Source organism: Mizuhopecten yessoensis, unplaced genomic scaffold, assembly GCF_002113885.1.
Source record: "Mizuhopecten yessoensis strain PY_sf001 unplaced genomic scaffold, ASM211388v2 scaffold10987, whole genome shotgun sequence".
In the NCBI taxonomy this organism is placed as follows: domain Eukaryota; kingdom Metazoa; phylum Mollusca; class Bivalvia; order Pectinida; family Pectinidae; genus Mizuhopecten; species Mizuhopecten yessoensis.
Window position 1 is genome coordinate 345,517 of NW_018408821.1, and position 24,455 is coordinate 369,971.

General features: G+C 35.3%; 1 protein-coding gene across 1 annotated transcript; it reads left to right on the plus strand.

The window, feature by feature from the left end:
* Positions 1-9,365: 9,365 nt before the first annotated feature.
* LOC110464417 (AP-3 complex subunit mu-1-like) lies at positions 9,366-22,381 on the plus strand. Its single transcript, XM_021519622.1, has 13 exons — positions 9,366-9,496; positions 11,760-11,838; positions 12,410-12,515; positions 13,311-13,423; positions 14,354-14,478; positions 15,814-15,973; positions 16,581-16,694; positions 17,353-17,426; positions 17,635-17,740; positions 18,614-18,772; positions 19,290-19,340; positions 19,801-19,869; positions 20,597-22,381. The coding sequence occupies exons 1-13, from the start codon at positions 9,462-9,464 to the stop codon at positions 20,660-20,662; spliced, it is 1,257 nt and encodes a 418-aa protein (XP_021375297.1). The 5' UTR covers positions 9,366-9,461; the 3' UTR covers positions 20,663-22,381.
* The last annotated feature ends 2,074 nt before the right edge of the window (positions 22,382-24,455 follow it).

The window sequence follows — 24,455 nt, forward strand, 5'->3', positions numbered from 1 at the left end:
AACATTAACAGCTGAGGTTCGATTAGACAGTATGTTACTAGGTAGTGACAATTCAACATTAACAGCTGAGGTTCGATTAGACAGTATGTTACTAGGTAGTGACAATTTAACATTAACAGCTGAGGTTCGATTAGACAGTATGTTACTAGGTAGTGACAATTTAACATTAACAGCTGAGGTTCGATTAGACAGTATGTTACTAGGTAGTGACAATTTAACATTAACAGCTGAGGTTCGATTAGACAGTATGTTACTAGGTAGTGACAATTTAACATTAACAGCTGAGGTTCGATTAGACAGTATGTTACTAGGTAGTGACAATTTAACATTAACAGCTGAGGTTCGATTAGACAGTATGTTACTAGGTAGTGACAATTTAACATTAACAGCTGAGGTTCGATTAGACAGTATGTTACTAGGTAGTGACAATTTAACATTAACAGCTGAGGTTCGATTAGACAGTATGTTACTAGGTAGTGACAATTCAACATTAAATAAACACACCAGGTTTGACATTTGACATGAGACAATATAACGTATATCACAATTCTAGAAATAGTAGAAATATGTCTCAAAATATTACTGACAATATAAAACTAATACATTGCATCACCATATACATGTAGACCATTAAATCTAAGCTTTAAAGAAAAAGGCGACAAACCGAAACTGTAAGGGGTTTTACTCTGAATCCATGTTTCTAATTCATGGCGAATCTGCTTACTCTTGTACAGTCATAAAACAAATGCAACCGTGTTTCTCTTTTCTCTCGACAGAAAGTACAGAGTGATAATTCTGACACGTCAATTTTAGAGTTCCAAATACATTTATGTCTACTTTAAAGACGGAAATATTTATTTTCTTCCACCATGAGTTATCATCTTCAATGCCTAAATCATTTGTCCAGTTCATAATGCAATTACGCTTATTTGCAGCTCCAATTGACTGCACCAAAATTTTGCATAACACTTTTTTCACCTGGAACATTACTCATGATCAAGTTGATAAACTGGGGAAGGGTTAGAATGTTCTCCGCCACATGAATGTTCCTTTCAATCTTGGAAACGCCTTTACGGCTACAGTCCCTAAAATAATGGCAAAGGAGGGATGAAGTTACAAAATTAACAAAAATCATTATATGCATATATTTTCCCTTCACTGTCAAATAAATCACGCACAAAAACTACACCTTCATCATTCCGTTTTCTGTAGAATACACACTTAAAATTATAGTAAAAAGGGAATTGTACCACAAGGGCTAAGAGTGTATGAAATTATCACAATGTTTTATATTTCTTAATGATTTCATGTAACATCATGAATATTCTTTCCAAAACTATTTTTTTCTTCTTTTTTTGTGTCTTCTGTAATAGAAAGTATCACCAGTATCAAAACAATTAAACTGAAATCCTTTTTTCTGGTTCTGTTGTATCAGATTAAAATGTGTGCCCAAGTTGAGCAAATGTTTTTGAGAACCTTTTTATCCATATCAGTTTCAGAGTTTCATACCCAGTCCACCCCCTTCCTTAGATTGGATTACAATTTGCTTTCTGGCTACCCTATTAGTTCAGCTGACCCAAAAGTAATTGAATATCATCTTATTCAGCCTAAATACCTTGCGTTAGGGTTAGAAAATGAACAAGTTTGTAGACTGCTAATGATCTGATAACAAGTATCCTTCCCATTGCTGTCAATCAATCTCTTTGGCCAATTATAAAGAAAACACGCAGTCTCAGTTATCTGTTCCTTATAATTGGTTTCTATCATGTCATCTAAATAAGAGGTAAAAATTATTCCCAAAACTTCCAAAGGCCCATTTGACCAACTTAATAACTTTCATCATACAGCTTTTCCTCATAATTGGCTTTGTGGTTACATCGCATTAGATTATATATATTAGGTTCAGGACCAGGGTATTTGGCATATTGATCAAGTAAATTTAAGAGCTTTCAGAACCATGCAATAAAAAAGAAGTATCGTCTTCAAACTGTATAACTTCGGTTTTCTTTCTAACTGATTTTGATACCCTTTCTCTGACCGTCTTCGATAAGAGTTCAGCACACAACATAAAGATATATGGTGATAAAGGGTCACCCTGACTAAAGCTGCGACCAATGTTGAAAAAAGTCGAAAACGTGAGAAACCACTTCTGTATTACACAAAGTTTCATATCATGGTTGAAAGTCTTTTCAAAATCAGGGCATTACCAGGTAAGTCATAGTGTTTTGCATGGCTCGTGATATCACACAAAATTCTAGTGTTTTCACCTATAAATCTGCCCTTCATAAACCCCGTTTGGTGTTCATGAATTATTGAGCTCAAAGTAGGTTTCCGTCGTTTTGCTTTACAATTTGACAATAATTTGAAAGATGATTTCAACAGTGAAATTAGTCTTCAATTTTTCAGGAGATATCTAGGTTTATTATGTACTTTTAGGAATAAAAGTTATGCTGACATGTCTTTGGGTAGAAGACAATGATTTACACTCAAATGGATACCTAACTGAATTAAAAACCAGTACTCCCAAATTCTTTAAAACAAAATGAAAAACTCAGCAGAGAAACCATCGTGGCCGGGGCTTTTATTATTGTTAAGTCCAGATAAGGACCAATACACTTCTTCAAATGTTATTTCTTCTTCTCGGCAACCTTTACTTTCCTCGGATACTTTGTGAACTTTTAAGTCAAATAAAAGCTTGTCTCAACTCACATTTTCTAAATTGGCATCTCAATTTACATTGACAAAGTTACGGAAAGTGGCGACGGTTCCCGATTGCATGCCCTCTATATACTCCTTATACATACCAGGGCAAACATAACACAACACCTAAATAGCAAATAGCTGCTCGACCGATATACTCTGCACACAGTCCACTCTCCAATGCCCTGGCTTTCCGCACGCGAAGCAAATCCCTGGTCTCCATGTCCCACGTGTGTCTACTGGCTGCGGGTGCGTCGTTTCTCTGGACGTAGGGGCGCCGTAAGGGACAAATATTCTCTGTTTCGCCTGACGCTGACTTTTTCTTTTTCTCTGGGCCCGTGCCTCTGCCCTGGTAATGCGTTTTTCGTCCCCTGAATCGTCCGCCAAAGCGTTTGTCTCATATTCATCGACACTTCCCATCCTGTTTCCGAAGAATCTTTATCAATTTCTGCCTTTTATTAACAATGTCTATACCTTCCTGAATTTTAGCCATAGCCCTCTCCGTATGCACACTGCGGGAATTATCATCCTGTAACACTGACTGCGCCTCGTGCATTTTATTGCTGACGTTGACATTCAGCTTATACTGCTCTAAGCGGATATTTCCGACATTTTTGAAATTGAACGTCCGCAGTTTGCCTCTGAGATTCACCAATCTCCTCTTTGAAAGCCTCCAACTTGGTAGACATTAATTCCTCTAGTTGTGTCAACAAATTACTTTGCGAACTTGACGACTCCATATGGATGTACAAACTGTACTGCGCCGTGCGAGGTGCGAAGCTAGAATGAACATACACGTAACCGTAAACTACCTTTAGTATGTGCCTCAATCTGATTGGTCAAAACCTCTGCACGAGACAGGCAACTGTCCTCATAAACAGGACAAATATTTCCTGCTATTCTCCAAACGCGGAAAAATTATATTTTCATAAGGCTTGCTGGGTCCAATAATTCAAGGGAGATAAGTCTTTTCCGATTAAAAAAAAAAAGCATTATTTTCTTAGGCCTGCCTGTGTTCTTAATGCCTGAAAGCAAGACCTTTTCAAAACGTTGAAACAGCAACATATGGCTTCACAGAAAAAAATAGCAAAATCATACAGTTGACTAAAACTGCAATGAAGTTTTGAAGCTTAAATTCCCTTATCAGTCCCTTTTCAATCAACCAAGAAACTATGATCTGTAGGTTTACCGAACAAACATGACTCTATGATATAATAGATTATGGAATCTTTCTTTTTATGAAATATCATAAGGTTAAATGCTAAATGTGAAATATAAAGGAAAATAATATCTACCTGCAGTTGAAAGAGAAAAAGTTATAAAACTAGCTATTTGAACTCGCCTAGACCTTTATTTTCCATAGATACATGTAAAACCCCTCACATAGTATCCGAGATTTGCATGCTCCGATCGGCACAAATTGATGTTGGTTTATTTTAAAAATATATGTGGCGGAATTGGACTTAGTCGATGGTCGGCGACCAGTTAGCTGAATTGGTAGCCTCCGTCTCGAGTTCGGAGGGTCCCGGGTTCGAACCCCAATCTGGCCGTAATTTTTTTCCTCTCCTATTGCTACATTTGGTTCCTGTGATTAACCTTTGTTTCAAGTACTGGCTGGATGCTTGACAAGGGGATGTCTGGTGTATAAGTAGTGTTGTCTTCGGGGGCGAAGACTTAGAAAAAGGAGGATGGAAAGTAGCGGAACTGGACTAGGTCGATCATCAAGTATGACAACCATATCGCCCCAAAATTCGTTATCGCCCCAACCGCTACGAACCTATATTGAACGAAATTATTGCCAGTTCACTTAAATATTTATGATTAGGAACACGTAACCTCAACTCTCAGTGGGCATATTTGTTTGCCCTTCATATTACATAGTAAGAGTTTTTGCTCGGGCGTTATCAGTTGAGAAGCAAGATACTGTTCTTACACTAAACATTTTGAGATATCAGCATGAATGTCAGCTATTTCAAATTTTCTAAGATGAACGAAAATGATAAAGTTGGTTTGAAATGTTATTTTTTTCTTTTGCCGGTTGACTGATAATCCTTCATCCGAAGATCATCACTAGGTGCGTGAAAGGGAAAAACATAAAGGATAGTTTGATCGAAAGCATAGGAAAGTGGGAAGGAACATAAGAAAGAGAGAAGAAAAGATGAAAGAAGGAAGAGAGAGTTGGAGTTTAGATGAGACGACTATGGTTGATCTTCGAGACTTCTGTCTTGAAGATCTCCAGGGATTGGGCGCCGCACACATCTCTTGGCAAGCTGTTCCACTGGATTACAGTCCGAGGGTAGAAAGAATATCTGGTATAGCCTTTGGTGGTTTGGATCTGCCGGTACTGGTGTTCACGGCCTCTGCTTCCAAATGAGGTGAGCTGATCCTTCGGATTGATGGCTACCAGGTTGTTCCGGGTTTATAAACTAGTCTCAGTCTGGCTTCAGCACGTCGGTGTTCCAGTGCCCTCCAACCTAGATCTGACAGCATGTCGGTGACACTGGAGGTGTTATTATGTCTGCTAGGGACCCACCGGGCTGCACGTCGCTGTGTCATTTCTATCTTTTCCACTTGGACATGTTTCTTGTTTGAGTCTGGATGAGAGTCTCTCACTGCTTTTGGGTCCCATATGGTAGCACAGTATTTCATTTTTGGTTGAACCAGTCCCAAATAGGCCCTTTCCTTTCCCTTTTTTGATCTTCAGGAACCCAAGCGTCTGGTTGGCCTTGCTGGTTAGCGGAATAATGTGATTGCTCCATGTTAAGTCTTTGGTATTGTAATTCCAAGATACTTGATGGCTGGTACTGAGTTCAGCTGCCGACCGTGAAAGAAATAAGTATGGCGGATGGTGTTAGTTTTTCTGGTGATGGTCATGATTTCGCACTTTTCCGGATAAAACTCCATTTGCCATCTATTTGAGGCCGCGGTGGCCAAGTCGTAAAGGCATCTGACATTCTACTACCACTACCCCTCCACCACTGGGTCGCGGGTTCGAGACCTACGTGGGGCAGTCGCCAGGTACTTGCCGTAAGTCGGTGGTTTGTCTCCGGGTACTCCGGCTTTCCCCCGCCAAACTAGATATGACTTTATCCCAGCATGGTACTGGCCGAATATCATCACCATGGGACTTTCAGTTATTGAAAATATATTGTTTAAGTTTTTTAACGTATTTAACCCCAGCTCTGTTGCGTGGCTGTCTGTACAATATCAATTATTTAACAAACTTGGTAGCCCATCATCCCAGCATTCTACTGGCCAGATATATTCACTCTGGGTCCTTTGGTTACATATTTGACCCCTGTGACATTGACTGAATCAAAGTCATTCATTTGAACATACTTGGGAGGTTCCTTTATCCCAGCAGGTACTGGTCAAACATCATTACCCTATGCCAGTTTGTCGTTGAAAAGAAACTGTTTATTCGGACGCAGCAACATGGCATAAGCTGGCTTCGCCCTTCGGGCCTGGTGAGTTATTTAAAGCGATATTACGATTAATGTACTGCGAAAGTTGAAATTAACGTGGTGTAGAAATAATCGTGATTTTTGACTGAGTAAATAAGCGCGAAAATGTCCACACGCGAATATATATCAATAGATTATAGATAAAAAGAATATATACACTTCTGAACCATTGTCGACGCTAAAATTTCCACACCGAGATCTAATGAAAGAGTCTATACGCGAACATTTACACACGCGAAAAATTCCACTTTTACAGTATCTGGGAACATAGATGGTGTGACAGGACTTGTTCTCTTCTAAGTGTAGAAAGTGTATATGTCATGTCAGGTATGTCTCGGAATTCACCTGTACTATAAATATGACAGCAAATATGACGCACATGTGGGGTTAAAAAATAAACTATGAATGTATAAGACCGATTCAAGGGAATTTGATATGTTCTCCTTTGAAAGAGATATGGCGGGTTGCTATGCCTATTTCCCCAAAGCTATGTTACGCTAGTGCGCGCATCCAACCGTGCACTGTTATGACGCGTCCTCAGGTATTTTTTATGCAGGTACCAATATCGGAATCCCGTGTCTAAGAATAGATTATTGTAAACAGACCACATATTTGGTAATTCGGCATTATTTGTTGGTTTTTAAGTACTTGATATACTTACTATTGCCAGTTGGAGGGTAAAACAATTCACAAATTTCATCAAAAATAGTGTCTTACCTACAAAGCGTAGCTGTACTGTACACGTGTACAGGGATTTGTTGACATGCTTCGATAGAAGTATGTCGCACTAAATATTAAAGAAATTATTACTAACAAAAATGACAAATCAATAGGTATATTATTAAAATGTAAACAAAATCTTCCATCGATTTAAAAAAACAAACACCATTGCCTTATTAAGGAAAATGATAACATGCCTAAATATTTAAAACAAAAAATAACTGAAGGAGGATTCGAACCTGCACCGTTTATTTTCTAGTCACAAGTAAACTGCGTTACACATTCGGCTACATAGAACATATAGATATTAGCAATTACAAACTAATTTAACCCGAGAAACACCGGTCGCAGTTTAGAGAAACTTGATCACCCCTGTTTTTCATTAATTGAGGACTTTCCCAAAAGAGGACCACTTTTCCGTAATACGATTTGTTTTTGCATATTACATCACGGGCACAAAAAGTTTATTCAAAAGTTGGTCCTCGGATGGGAAAGTGTTGAAAGTATTTTTTTAAGTCCGGGAAACCCCATCACTTTCATAGATATAGTGTATATGGCTATATTTGCAGTATCATATTAGCAATACCTAACTTCTCAGCAGTTTAAAAATTCATATTCAATTGGTTTTGTATCTTTTGTATGCATTTAGGCTACACGAAATATTTTACTCCTTATTTTTTTTCTCCGTTTTCATAAATGCCGACTTAGGGAAATACGGGCAGTTTTCCGCCATACCTCTTTGCGTGAAAATAAAAGAAAGAACAACTTTCTTCAATAAAAGATATCATCAATTATTACTCTTCAATGTAAACAGTATATTATTCCTGCTTCTGATTTTAAGAACTGTTCACCTAGATCATGACGCGTAATCCTTCCTATGTGCAAATGGGCAACTACGTAACGCACTGTAGCTCCATTCGTCGGATATTATATTGCCGCAGGATTTGGTTAAGTTCTTAAGTACTTACTTTGAACATTTTGTATCATCCGTGAACAAATATGACTCCGAATCATGCATGTACATACCGTGTCGATCATTTATATAGATGAAAAACACTATGGGACCTATAACAGACCCCTGTGGAACTCCCGATGTTAAACGTTTTCCATTTGCATAAGAAAAGACTACCGGATTAGCTCCCAACGACTCAGTTAGATTTGACGCAGAAAGTTTTGTCTCACTGAAAAAGTTTATATCGGGTTATAATTGTGAAAAGGAAATCGAAGATGTGACTCCATAAGTGGTCTCATTGGGAAATACAATGAATTTGGTCGGGTGTGGTACAAGAAAATCTCAAGTGCTGAAAAATATATTCCACCAGGCTTGACACAAGACATTCTTTCCGTGAAAAAAGCCAGATAGTCGTGTTATAGTATATTTTTAAAACAAATATTGGATAATTGTAATTCTAAGGTCAAGATCCACTTGAATTGTAGGTGTATTTACTGCGTCCCCAGTACACAAAGTTAGTACGTACACACTCACTTTTGCAACACACATAACAAAATGGATCTTGTTTTTGTTACGATCTACGGCACGCTTGTATATAATATAATTATCTTATACAGTGTGTATACATGTATCATCTAAAATATAAAAATACATGCTTACATAGATACTATAGATATGTTACGATATCGATCTACGGCACGCGTGTATATATATAATATAATTATCTTATACAGTGTATATATATAATCTAAAATCTACAAATACATGGCTAACATATATACTTTAGATATGTTACGATAATCTAATTATCTTATACAGTGCATATACAATCTAAAATATACAAATACATGCCTAACATAGATACAGTATTACTATAGATAAGGAAAGTTATCGATATACGGCACAAAAATTATGTCCCAAACATCAAACGAATTGCAACAGATCTTTTTTTTAAATTTCTATCTTAAAGAATACTACATAAAATATAGATATTTAACTTTAAAAAATGTTTATGGAAGAATGTTTCGGGGCGTTGTATTTTTTTGGGGACAAAATAGTTGGGGCGTTATGGGTTTTTAGGGCGAGCTGGTTTGGGCGATATGAATAAAAATTTGGGCGTAACACTGAGCTTGTGGCGTTTCGGTTTCGGGGCGAATCGTCTGACAACCCCTAAAGCCTTTTTGGTAGGGAAACACGATTATTTGTCTCTCCCTTTTAATGTTAAACTCGGGCTTCGCTCTCGTCAAATATGATAAAAATAGATAACGTAATATTAATATAAGCCAAAAACTCGGTGACGTCATGATAACTATCCACAATATCTTTTCAAAAAATCTATTGACATACAAGAAAAAAAGTTTCTAGTGAATTTCCGATGAATAGATATATTTTTGACAGTTGTGTTGTGATTTGTAAATCGATATACAGCTGCATGGTCCAAGGGCAGGTTAATGGTCCAATTGAAAGTCCGGATTCATGTTTCCTATTTGCTGGTTAGAAACCAGGATTATTTAAGCGCCGAATCGACTTAGACTTAGACAAACTTCCGGTTCTTCGTGGCCCTGCCTCCCCGGCAGCTTTTATGACATTTCTCGAATAAACTCCGTAAACATCTTTCTTTCATCATGATTCATAGCCTTTTCATCATAAACAACAGCGGGTGAGTATCTGACCAACGTCAGACGAGAACTGATTCGAGTCAAAGTGTTTCGGTAATGGTTAGGACAAGTCTAACATAGAAACTCGTGATCAGATCACAAATGTCATCTGGTCATATTCCCCTGTCTGTTACTTTTCTCCTCAATAGTCTTAATGTTAATTGAACTGTTGATTAACTGGTGTCTTGCTTTTTAAAGTTTTAAGCATTGATTAATCAAGAAGCGTCTTTATGGTTGGTGTACTCTTTCCGTTAATCTTTTGAACATCTGTAAACATCATTTGGTAATTAACAGGTTGGGGCAAAGGAGCCTGAAGTTCTGTCAATAATTTCTAATAACAGAAAAACAAACAAAAATACCTATAATATGCTTATATAATTTTCTAAGCATATTATACTTATTTTTTTGTATAAACTTCTGTTATTATTAATTATTGACAGAATTTTTTAAGCATATTATAGGTATTTTTTTGTATTTCTGTTATTATTAATTATTGACAGAACTTCAGGCTCCTGTGGTTGGGAATAACAGTTCATATTACTAGTCCTGCGTTTGAGGAACAGTTACCCATTTGAGTATTTTTTTAATTACTGAAATGGGTAATAAAGTGAAATGAAAACACAAAGTACTTTTAAACATTATGAACACAAAAGGGTGTCATTCTTTCAACACAATCTAATAAAAGATACAATGAGATGCAATTATGCACAAAAACATGTTAATTCAATTGTCTTAATTTTTGTGAAAATGACAATTTGTATCACATCAATTTCTTATAGTGTCTTGTAGAGTAGCTATAAATAGCACACAGAAACAATCATACTCACCTGTCACATTAATTTACACTGGATGATCCCATTGACTATACACACTGAAGTCAACGGAGAACACATTCAGTGATATGGTTGTCATTTTCCAAAACAGTTAGACATCAGAATTGATCACATTTTTGGTACAAATGTACTTTGTTGTGCTATTTATTGAATTTAGTTGAAAAAATAATGCCCTTTTTTGCTCCAAATGTTTAAAAGAACTTTGTATTTTTTTATTTCACTTTATTCCCCATTTCAGTAATAAAATTGTTTCTCAAATGGGTAGCCGTTACCCAAATACAGGATTGTTACCCAAATGCAGGATTATTATCCATATGAGCTGTTGTACCAAACCTGATCAATGAGGAGTCAATCTAGAATTTGATTTTCGATAGGTTCCTGGGATTGTGATCATGATCATTCATTATGAAGTTTGTTATAACCCACCAATCAATAGTTGATATTGAAATTTAAGAAATAATTATCAAACCTTGTATATATATGCCTTAAAGAATTTCTGTCCCATAAGGTGCAGGCCATTACAGTGGATTTACACTCCGAACACTGTTACTGATTATATTTCATTTAATTCATCTTCATTATTTTTCATAAAAGTCCAACACAGTATGTTTATTTTTGTTCAGAATGATTTATCAAAGCTATAGCCATGTTGGAAAAAGCAGTCTCCAAGGACAAGCAAGTTTTTTGTGTTACTGGGATCCTTCACCTGATAAATGCTGTTTCTTTATCCGAAATAAAGTTATTATTGGGCCCAAAATATTGCATTCCTTTGTCAATTAAGTTCTGTAAATTTCATAAAATATACCACTGATAGTTTTCTTCATTGAATAACATTATAACACTGTTGTTATCTGGTCTAAATTCATCGTCAGAATATTCATTTATAGGCTGCACTTAATTACAATGTAATTCAATACTGTATTTTCCTGATTGGGATTACATTAGAATCCTTAATATACGTAAAAAATTGTATGCTATGTCAGTTGTTTTTAAGAAACTAGACAGCGTTAAAAAGATTATGTGTACAGATATATTTTATTGTACAAAATGAGTGAATATTTGTCTTGAAGGTTCTATCACCATTATGAAGATTTTCACTCAGTACCACCCCTGGAATGAAAACAAATCTTATTGATCCAAGAAATAACTTATGTAGCAACTAAATAGAAAAGAATGATGGAAAAAATGACAGTTTGCTGATGTTTTCCAGTCTGGTTGATTTCAAAATTTCTAGCAATGAGGATAATCTTAATTATAAGCGACCATGTTCATAAAGTAAAATATTTAACCATTTGTTTTTATTGTGATCGGTTATTGAGGCCTTGTTATCCTTAAAACCGCTTAATATTTAATGTGTCTGTACACATTTTTAGTTTTGAAATAGCATATCTGATAGTCTTTTAGACTTTATTTATTTCATTTTTTTTTGCAGGGATGTGTTCATGGAGAAACACTGGAAGAGTGTTATTCACAAATCGATATGTGACTATTTTTTTGAAGTTCAAGGAAAGGTTGGTATGATATTCTCTGTTTTTTAACTGGATCATTTTGTTCTGCCTGATTTTCTTTCATCACAATAAATAAAACAAAACAAGTAAGATGGTAATATAATATTTATGTTAAGTTTGATAGTTTATTGTATATGTTTAAGGCTTCTAAAAGATATGAAGTGAAAGTGAAAAAAAGCATACCTGCTAACCCCTGAATCTCCCAAGGGGGGTTATGACCCCTATTGCCAAATTCTGTAGGGGTGATAAAGCATGAGGAATGGAACACTACGGAAGCAGGGAGATTCTAATACGAGAGCGGAGGCGGGTGATTCTGGGTTATGTTGACAGAATGCAGGAGATTCGTATGACCCCGCGCGGATCATAAGTTAGTCACGGATGATAGGTTAATTTTGCCTTTTTAAAAGTTGTTTTATTACTGTATATCTAAATATATGTTCTAGCATCACTTAATATACAAAGAAATGCTCTATTTAGTGAAAATCTTAGCCCAGTGTGATAGATACATTGACAATGTCTTACAGCCGTCACTCATAATATGATTCAGATAACTTAGAACTTTTGATATCTCTAGGCTGCCTCTGCTGATGATGTGCCTCCAGTGATCTCCACTCCACATCACTACCTCATCAACATCTACCGGAACCAGCTGTATTATGTGGCTGTCGTCACTACAGAAGGTATTCACATGTCATCCTGGTAAAATAATACATACAGACACTGCTGGGGAGAACTGCTCTAAATTAGCTCAATTGGTAGAGTGTCAGACTTGTAAACCCGAGGTCATTGGTTTGACCTCTAGCAGAGACATTGAAATAATAATAATCTCTGTAACTTGTAAGCCAAAGGTCTTTGACTCAACCTCTAATGGAGGCATTACAAAATAATCACCTCTGTTACATATATACATTTATCAATATGCCAAAAGTCACTTACAATGTGTGGTGTTATATTACCTTGTCAATTCTGTTACTGGTATAGTACATTGTAATAAAAGATTAATTTATTAAATGGAAATCTAACTAAATAAGTAAGTGTCCAAAAAGTGACTTACATGTAAGGTAAGACTTACCAAACAGTTATATAGACAAGGTTAACATTGTGTGATTATTTATGTTAATTAGCTAATTACAAATTATAAAACATGCATTATGTTTTTATTATACTGCCTACATATACATGTACCAGTGTACCAGTCCCTGTGTTAAATTTTCTATTTCTCTGATATAAAAAGTATTTATATATGATACTGCTCCCTGTGACTTGATGCAATTTGAAAACAAAATAGAAATAAAGTGTTGAATTACACAGTAAAGAATATGATATTCACAAAGTAATACAGTTTTCACAGACTGTTATGAAACAATTTGAGATGTGTACAAGTATGTCAGTACTTTCAATTTCTGAGTTCAAACTGTTTGTATCTTTTTGCCACTGATGTTTTTGATTAAGTTCCTCATGGATTTCTCTTACAGTGCCTCCAATGTTTGTAATAGAGTTCCTACATCGGATCTTTGACACATTTGAAGATTATTTCAATGAATGCACAGAGAGCATACTGAAGGAGCATTATGTCATTGTCTATGAGGTTTGTATTCAGAAAAAAAGTGATTAAGTCATGGTTTTTGCCGATACAGGGACCCAATCCCCAGTTTCAGTCGTTATTTTCCCAACTGGACTAAAATGCATGTTTAAACAAGTTTCCAGTTATTATATATGTGAGACCTTCAAAGTATTGTCCATGAAGGAGCATTCAAAGTCCATTTATTGCTATACATTTTACTATAAGAAACAGCTATATTATAGAGATTTTTTTTTCCTATAACATTGCTGTTTTTATTTTTTTCAAACTTATGATATTTTCCCAAACCTGTACATGTTTGGACACTGATAATATTTTCCAATTTTTGCCAAATGCCGATAATATTTGTCCAAATCCTACTCAGGGGCCCTTTCCCAAAATAGCTGTCTAAAACATTAACCCTGAAAGTGGTCTTTTTCTCATTGTCTTGGGGACAATAGTAATGTGGTCACAATAACATTTGCTTATGTCATTTATATTGTCAAATTATAAATGCAGTACATGTATTGGTAATAACTGACTGGAAGCTCTCCAGGACTGTTGTGTATTCACTGTTCAACTCTGTTTCGAGACAGTTATGTCTGATTTTTTACATGAGTGTTTTTTTAAGTTGTACACAGACAATCTCCTGGGGCTGCACAAGCTGTTGACAGGTTTCATCTATGATGTGACTTTTTCTATGCTTATGGCTTTGCACTTTCCTGTCAAATGATTATCAAAAAGGTCATGTAATGATGAACAATCATAAGTTCACACAAAAAGTTAATGCCTTTTATCATTCCATTATGCAGGAAAGAAAAGCCAGCTGTGATGTTTTTGGGCAAGGCATTATCTCAGTCATGTTTCTTTTTTATCTGAGATTGTGTCTGTGTATGAAATAACAGATGATAGGTTACCAGTATCCTTTAACTATTGACCTATGTAAATTAATTTCAGTTACTTGATGAGATGCTTGACAATGGGTTCCCGCTAGCAGTGGAGCTCAATATTCTGAAGGAGCTGATTAAACCACCAAATTTCCTCAGGACCATTACAGACACTGTAACAGGCAAAAGCACAAGGTCAGGAATACACATTTCTCTTGGTTTGCAATCTTTCCCCACCTTGGGGGTAAAACCGGAAAATCTCAACCCTCAGGGTCAGATTCTTAAATGTCTGGTCCTCAGCTTTTCTCCTAAAGTGGGGAATGATTATACTACTCCCACATCAAATACAAGTTGTGGTTTCATGAAATGTGATCATTTCTATCGTAATTTCTGGCAAATCAGAATTATTCTCCATGCTGCTATGAATAACGTCATGCAATTGTTATAACAGGGAAATTCCCCGTCTTAACCCTAGGGTAAGACAAAGATTTCTTGCATACCGAGACTGAGATATCCGCATTTCCGGCGATGCTGGAAAATTCTATCAGACCCATGGGTCTAGATCGCTTACACGCGCACTCTGGCAGGGGGAATTATAGTGACCTTTCGGGGTCACGCTTTTGTTCGTGGCATCATTTTATGATGTTTTGGGGTCAGTCAGGGTCATTGACGTCACTAAAAATTGACATCCAGGCTTCATATGCAAATGAGAAATATGCAGACATTTTACAAATTTATTAAAAGAGCAGCTGTTTTTATGGGTTTTAGGTAATAAGCAAGAAATAGAATCCATCCCTGATGTGAGGTAAGGATAAGGTAATTCAAACCCTCGGGGAAAAAATATTGAGCAAAAGACCCTCGGCAAAGCCTCAGGTCTCCTGCTCAATATTTTATTCCTTGGGTTTGAATAACCTTATCTATACCTCACATCAGGGATGGATTCTATTAATCTTTCCCTGACTGGAAATATGGATATCTCGTTCCATGGGGAGAATAATAGAATTTAGAGTTATAGATATTCTATACAAGCTGAAGGGTGTAGGTCTGTAGGATACATATATATCCTTTGGGTATTTTTAATATTTGTGACCTCACAATAAAAATAATTAAATAATAGTGAATTTCCATAATCAAATATGTCAGGTGATAGCTGATAGGTTGGCATTCTAAGAATAATTTTCTTCAATTAAGAAAAGAAATGGGAGAAAAAGAGTTGGTCAGTGTGGAGGATGTAGAACCTTCCCAAGCCTTGGATATTACTCAGACCATGTCCTCCATTATATTGTTGATGTTATGTACTTATCCCGGAAACAGATAAATATTATATAGAGTGTCTGTATGTTATATTACGATAGAAGATTTTAATCATAAAATGATCGGACAATCATGAAAAAATAACCTTGAATTAAAGAAAGTACTCAGGAAAACTACTTAATCAGTAGTATCATCATGGTAAGGAAAGGACTTCAAATCATTTAGTGCTTTGTTTCCTCAAAGTTTGAAGAAGTAACACTACAATCTTTGTTTCAGTGTGAGTGGCATCTTACCTACTGGTCAGTTATCAAACATACCCTGGCGGCGTACAGGGGTGAAGTACACCAACAACGAGGCCTACTTCGATGTGATAGAGGAGATAGACGCCATCATAGACAAGTCTGGAACAACAGTCACAGGGGAGATACAGGGATATGTAAGTATAAAAGTCTGGAACAACAGTCACAGGAGAGATACAGGGATATGTAAGTATAAAAGTCTGGAACAACAGTCACAGGAGAGATACAGGGATATGAAAGTACATAGTCTGGAACAACAGTCACAGGAGAGATACAGGGATATGTAAGTATAAAAGTCTGGAACAACAGTCACAGGAGAGATACAGGGATATGTAAATATAAGTCTAGAACAACAGTCACAGGAGAGATACAGGGATATGTAAATATAAGTCTAGAACAACAGTTCCACGAGAAATACAAAGATTAGATAGTGTAAAAGACTGGAACAATAGTCACAGTGGTACCCAACATCACCAATTTACACATGCTGCAGAGGCAAGATGTACTGGTAGGAATACTTTTGAAGAATATATGGGGATGCATCTGTCAATCTTTTTGTATAGGTAGTTTTTTCAAGGATATTGATATTTTTCATCATGAAACCCAAAGAATCTTTTTGTTCCTGTTTCCAAATATGAAAACTTTAATACCAATCATATGTCTTAGAATTGTTTGTTTAACCTGAGGATATCTTAGACCTATTATAATTGTTATAATTGTATTTCCAAATATCTTACCCTTCAGATTGACTGTCTGATCAAACTCACAGGAATGCCTGACCTGACCTTATCCTTCATCAACTCTCGTCTCCTTGACGATGTCAGTTTCCACCCATGTGTTCGCTTCAAAAGATGGGAGGTAAGGTTAAAAACTTATGAGGAAATTTATTATACAAAACATTTGATGTTAATTTTTTTCCATACATTATTTTTAGTCCTTGGGTTTAGTTAACCAATGTTTACATGCTCTAAAAATGATTGATGTTAATTTCCTGAAGTAGTAAATTTTAAGTTTAGAATAAAAGCTCAGAATATAAACTTCAAATTAAGATTGAGTAAGTCTGAGCAAATTTATTGAACTACAATGGCCCATCGCATAGTTTAAATTATAAGTGTTTGCTGTTTTCATAGGTCTGTGTCAATAGACTTTGCATTTAGCTTCATTACAGTAATACTGCATTTTGAAAAGTAATCAAACTTTGGTATACTTAATGAGAACGTTACACAAATACAACAAGTATTTTATCCGCTTCAATGAGTTTGGCTGTGTTTAAGTTTAGCTCTGTTCGTCGTCACATACTAGAAAACCAAAAGTCATCATCACACTGAGTGTAACAAGCATTACTTCATCAAGCCAGTTTTTCTTTTGAAATGTTGAGGAAAATATAAGGACTAGAAGAGCTACATTAAACTCCACATGTTTTGTCAAATTGTGTTGAATATATGTATATTATTACCAGTATATGTAGTGATTTGAATCTTTAGTGACTTTTAATGACTATTTGTTTGTTTGACAGAGTGAGAGAATCCTGTCGTTTGTACCACCAGACGGAAACTTCAGACTTATATCTTACCACATAACCTCTAATAAGTGAGTCAGACACTTTATTGTAGTCTTCAACTGGTGTTTACTCAAATCTGGATTTAATATTATAATTAGATTATTAACATGTTAATTATCCCAATAAGACAATTTCACTGTTATCGCCACAATAAAAGCAAGCATTAATTAATTTATGTTGTGAAATTATGTATTGTTTTGGTCTTTCAATTAAACTTTACCTTTTTGACTGTTTCAGTCTCGTAGCTATACCAATTTACCTGAAACACAGCATTATGTTCCGGGAGGGGTCCTCAGGCAGGTTTGAAGTGACAGTGGGACCAAAGACTACCATGGGGAAAACGGTAAGTAATCCTAAACAATTTTACCCTTTTTACATCAAACTCTATATGTCGTGGTGGTGGTTGTGTGTACCATACATTAAAAAACATCTTGTCCTTCTGCAGAGATGTTGGTTTCCTGGCAATAACTTTCTAGATGTTTTTCACTTACTATCATATAACTTCACAGCATATTACCCATTAAAGGGCCATGCAACTGAGTTAATTTTGGGTGTTGAAAGGTCAATGCTTAAAGGACTCAAGTACTATAAACCACACACTTCTTCCACTACTCTTAAAAGTATACAAGCATTACCTTCTCAAAGACCAAAAGGCCTCTTCATTCTTGCATATATATATATATGTATATTAATTCAACATTTCAGACACATTACCACTTAGGGACCATAAACCCTATTCATTTGGGGTATGGTGGTCAAGGTCACGGACGTACCCTGTGCTTCAGAAACTTAACTCTTGCAGTTTTTAACCTATTCTTTTAAGATTTCACAAGACACATTATATAACTACTGATGCTATTATTAGTATGGGGTTCAATTGTTATGCTTACTTTAACTATTAAGATCTGTAAATTGATTTCCTGACTAGAATTGCTGCAATTTTTCACCTATATATATGTAACAGATGTTACCCATGTGAGGAGGACAAAGAAGCTGAAATCAATTGTAAGCTCTCATGCTTACTGCTCACTTTGCTAGTTATTTATAGTCATTGACAGAAGCAATAGAGTTGTGTGGGTTAAATAGCCTGTGGCTAACACTTCAAGTTTCTTTATCAGATCTCTGTGGTTCCTGTCCAATACTGTAACAAACAATACTTATAACACATAACATGTTGCTGTGTGTGCTCGCTAACTGTTTAAAAACCTATTTTCAGGTGGAGAATGTAGTTATGGAGGTTCCCTTTCCGAAGACAGTTCTTAATGCAACCCTGACCCCAACTCAAGGAAAATACACTTTTGACCCTGTCTCCAAGGTGATGACCTGGGATATAGGACGGATAGACACCACTAGGATACCCAGTATCAAAGGAACAGTATGTAGCATTTGTTGTCCAATTTTAATCTTAAATCTACACTAAGAAATTACTGATACAGTGTATATGTATATATGTATTTCTTATTAACTCACATGATTCTCTCAGGTCATGTAATCTATTGCTACCTGTCTTTGCCCATCTTGTGTCAGCAATCAGATTTTACATTATTAAGTTGAACTTGAATTCTACTGTCTGTATCAATTTTGCTGAAAATAATGAGTGTGGTCTTGACCTATTGTTAATGTTTTTGAGTTGATAAAAATTTGATATCACTCCATCTTAAAAAATAATTTTGCATTTTGGTTCATTGTAATTAATCAGAATCTGTTTATGGTCCCTTGGAATCAGTAACACGGTAGTGGTATCTTTTACAGTGTTCTTGTTTTATGCCCATCATTTAGGCCTTGGAATTTCTGTCAGTGTTATGCCCCCTTGGGCCTCTTGTTCAAAAGATAGATAATTCTGAATAATTTCACAATTACATTTGTGTTTTACTTCTGTTTGATTTATGCAGGTATCCTTACAAACAGGAGCTCCAGTACCGGAATCCAACCCTACCATCAATGTAAGTAGAGAACAGATATACATATATGTACTGGGCAAAAATAATTATATATTAAACAATTGATTAATATTTGAATCTAGTTGAATTTACAGACAACACTGAACTGCCAAGTACATTCAGTATACATGTATATGTCAATCTTTAGTATGTTTGTACTTTAGTTATCAAAGGAGAGGGGTATTCCACTCAAACTGGTGACACCTGCGCTGTGTTGTGATTGGAACCCCTCTCCTCTTATTCACATATGCGATACATGTACCCATCACCCTGCATACCCTTTGGTATCCACACTCTCAGCAAAGCGCCCAACTGATCTGACCACCTATAACTTGTATGACGTTGACTCTACTACTTGATTTAGTAATCTAAGGATGTACTATTTCCAATGATAGTGTATAGTTGCTGTACGTTATCTTCCACCTATTCCCCATAGAATACACCAGTGATTTATGTGTTACAGATGTACTTCACCATCAGTCAGCTGGCTCTGTCCGGTATCAAAGTCAACAGACTGGACATGTATGGAGAGGTAAGTCTGGACAATAATAATTCTTTTGTAGTAACATAGTGACCACTGTCCAGTTCATAAATATATTTATGAAATGGATTAATTCTATCATGTATTAAGTGTATAAAGATGATTATAAATGTGTAATTATTTCTTGTCAACTTAAAATAAAATCTTACCAATGTTGAAAAATAACTGGTTTAAATGTTATATTAATTCAGCAATAGCATAAAGGGAAAAATAGTATTTAGAAATGCAAGAATATATTATCAACACATTCCAAAGTTTCATTGAAAACAGCATCATTCTAAGGGAAAGGGTGTCTGTTTATTTTTCCTTACTGCTATATTGTTGTTTTATCACGGAAGTCAAACCAACATCAAGATACATAGTGGAAGTTAAGCTGGATTATACATTGTTGTTACACAGAGCCTTTCATGTTTACATTTCCCAGTTTTTCCCAGTTTGATGAATACAGTATTTCTTAAATGTAGCCTTTAATAGCCTCTGAATAAAGAGTTTGATCACCCATTGTATTTCAATTATCAATTAGGGCCCTGGTTCATGAGATTGTAAACACTATTTTAAGAGTTAATTTCTCAATGATGCAGCATGTCAAAAATGTGAAAATATTGTAATGATGAATTTTTTTTCAATTGAACAATGACAACTTATCTCTATTCTGAGCCTTATTTGTTCATTATTTTTGTTTGTTTATGTTTTGCTTCATGTTTTGTTTTTTCCTCAGAAATACAAACCATTCAAGGGAGTGAAGTATATAACAAAAGCTGGGAAGTTTCAAGTACGGACATAATGGTCCTAGAGACAGGGAGCGGCTGGTTAGTGTGAAATCTTTGAAAAGTCAACCACATAATCAATTCAGACAATGGTGGGAAACTTGTATGGATGTGTTGTGTGATAAATGAAGTCATTGATAACTAGAGGTGTATCGCTGTGTTGGAGTTTTTGGGGATGCACACACAAGGCTGCATAGTTCTTCTGGCACCCCTTGATTGTGAGGAGGCGGATCAAGTTATGGAGAGGTGTGTCACAGTTGTAATACCAGCAGATGTCAAGTCAAAAGTACAGGACATAATAAGATCTAGTTCGCTTGGATCTAGATCTGCTGGCTCTAGGTTGAGAACATACAATGGCATACAACATATGCCACAACTCTTCCTCTGTGACGAGGAATACGTGTGTGTTATCTGCAGCACATATTCTTTCAATTTCACATTCAAGTGTGTCATTCCTAGGGAAATATGTGATTTTAATCCATACAGATCATATATAATGTATTGATGAATTTTTCCATTTGATATGAAGAATGAGGTTCAATATTCAAGTGATCATAATTTGTTCATAATTAAATGATAGTTGATTCTAAATGTAGTATAACAGTGGTATGTTTAACAACAAACAAACAAATACTCATGGGAAAATTTGAAAACTTTATCTCTAAAACAGTACTTGTATTCAGACATCAGATTGTGTAGCCATTGGGTGTTAAACAGTTCTGCCTGCAGGGTATGTCATTGTTAAACATTTCTATCTTTAAGATATTTTCGCATTAACTTGATCAATCAGAAAATGTCATTTTTTTCATATTTTTCTTTTTAAATCAGTATCTTATTTCACATAATATATTTTGAAACATGCTTCCAATTTTGTGACCATGTACATCATGAAACACTATATACATTGCTCTGCATTGCTGTAAATCTTGTGACCAAGTATGTGTGTATGGAGAAACATTCAATACCTAACTCTGAAGCTTGTGACCACATACATGATGAAACATTAGATCAGTTGATACATTGCTGTAAATCTTGTGATCATGCATATATATACACAAAGAAAAACATTTGATGCATTGCTTTAAACTGTTTGTCCACATGAAGACACATTGATGTATTGTTCTAAATTGCCTTCATGAAGAAACATTTGATATATTGTTCTTAATTGTTTGTCGATATGAAGAAATTTTTGAGGTATTGTTCTAAATTTTGTGACCACATGTCAAATCATTTGATACATTGCCCTAAAGTATGACCATTTTATGAAACATTTAAAACAGTGCTGTAAATTTTGTGACCGTATGATGAAACATTTGATGCATCCAAAAGCCTGCGACCACTTACACGCTATCAACAGTGCTGTATACGTATATTGTTGTTATTGATTTATTGTTTGTATTCTGGATATGTCGAAAATGTGATTCTGTTTTGAGTGTTGGGGGTGATAGACAAACGAAGGGAATATTATCAGTGTCAGTTTAGTGCTTGCTTTAATGATTTGGTAGATATTAGTACTTGTATAACCTTATTACTCCAGGTTATAAACGGAGTATAATTTAGGAAGTACAAGTATTGCTATCTTCCTATCAAACATGAGTGTCCTCGTCATATAGCCTTGTTGGAACGTCAGTATTAATATCTTGAACTGTAATTATAGTTCATATTTCATGAAATTCTAATAAAAAACAATTAAGACACATATACATGTATTCCGTCTTTGCATATTGCAGAGTTATCTTCTCTTGTGAGCAGGTATTGATTGTTACGTCATTTGTTTGTGAGAGTAACGTCATCAATTTTAGAGATAACAACGTAATTTTCTCACACAAACTAATGACGTAACAATCAATACCTGCTCAAAAGAGAAGATAACTCTGCAATACGCAAAGACGGAATACTTAAGGTGGGCAATTATAAATAAGTTTAGTAATTTTTTTTTTGTGATATGCATACTATAATAAATGAATCTTAAGTTGTGTAACTATTTGGATAGTTTTTGCAGATATCATGGAACCAAACATTTTAGTACAGGAAATAAAACATATATTAAAGCTGGCCGAAGTTTACCTGAGAATGACAGGATTTGCATTCTTTCATAACTGAAGGAAAACAACATTTTCAAATCGAGCACCCATAAGATATATATCTTAATAAAAAGCATATTTATTTTCCGTATGATGAAACATTTGATGCATCCAAAAGCCTGACATGTACATGTAGATCAAAAACTGCAGTCCACACACGTAAACAAATCTTCCGTTAGAATGACATCTACTTCTAGGATCCTTACATGTGTAATTACAGGTATTACTGTAGACATGTTTACCGACTTGTAAGTTTTGTAAAAAATAAAAAAAAAAAAAAATCAGAAAACTCGGGCTAACCACATCAACCATGTTTGGTTTTGGGAAAAACATTTGATAAGTTTTGAATTGAAAGAGGAAGCGATTCTTATTTTTTCAGTCATAGAAAAGTAGAATATTGTTTGTATGAACAACAATGTAGGTTTAATTTTCCATTGCTGAGGGTAAGTTGTATGATGTATTGATTTACAAATAAATGTAAATGTAGTGTATGATAATTTTATTTAAATATTGTATTGGTAAATGTAAATGTTATTCATGTAGGAATTAACTTTTATATATTAGGTTGATTTCTCCACATTAAAGTCACGATCCTAAAAATGTTGTCTTGTGTTGTACATGAAAGACTGTTATGCCCAGAAAATGTTGTCACTGGCAACACAAATCGCCCTGTCGGAGAGATGACCATTGTTGTCAATGGTAACACATTGTTGTCTGTTTCGTGGACTTCAAATGTTGTTCCTGGTAATGTCATGTCCTGTTTACCACAGTTGTCCTCACTCGCATCCTGTCAAATTTTTGAAGGAACTTCCAATGTTGTCTCTGACGACATGTTTATAGTGAAGTTGAAGGGACTTCGAATGTTGTAACTGACGACATGTTTATAGTGAAGTTTAAGGGACTTCAATGATGTAACTGACGACATGTGTATAGTGAAGTTGAAGGGACTTCAAATGTTGTCACTGACAACATGTTTATAGTGAAGTTGAAGGGACTTCAAATGTTGTAACTGACGACATGTTTATAGTGAAGTTGATGGGACTTCAATGGTGTAACTGACAACATGTTTATAGTGAAGTTGAAGGGACATAAACTGATGACATGTTTATAGTGAAGTTGAAGGGACTTCCAATGTTGTCACTGACGACATGTTCATAGTGAAGTTGAAAGGACATCAAATGTTGTCACTAGTAATTATAAGATGGCACATCTTGTCAAGGGATCACAATTATTGTAAAGATAAAGAATGAGAACACCAACAGCCTAACATCATTTGTGTGTAATTATTAGTTTGGAATGGAATCAAGATTAAATCTCTTAACAAACAAACAACACAACAAAAGATTCTGTTTATATTTTATTTGACAAAATTGTTCACAGATTGTGAAACAAGTTAATGGACTAGAATTTCATGATACAACAAGTGATAAATATACTATACTGAGAAACATGAAGACAGAAACTGTCGGTATATGTTAAGTGGATATATCTACTGTGTGAGGCAGTAACGAAAGCTACAGGCGTAGCTAGCTTGTTCGTGGACGGAGTAGGAGAAACAATTATTTAAAAAAAATAGTTGGACCGATTTCTTGATTGTTCAATCGATGAGTCGGTGTCACACTAGTAACAAAAAATAATAAACACTAGATCAAAGTTCAAATCCTATTGTATGTATAAAGGAGATTATTAACATTGTATATAATATCAATCAGTTCCAAACCAAAGA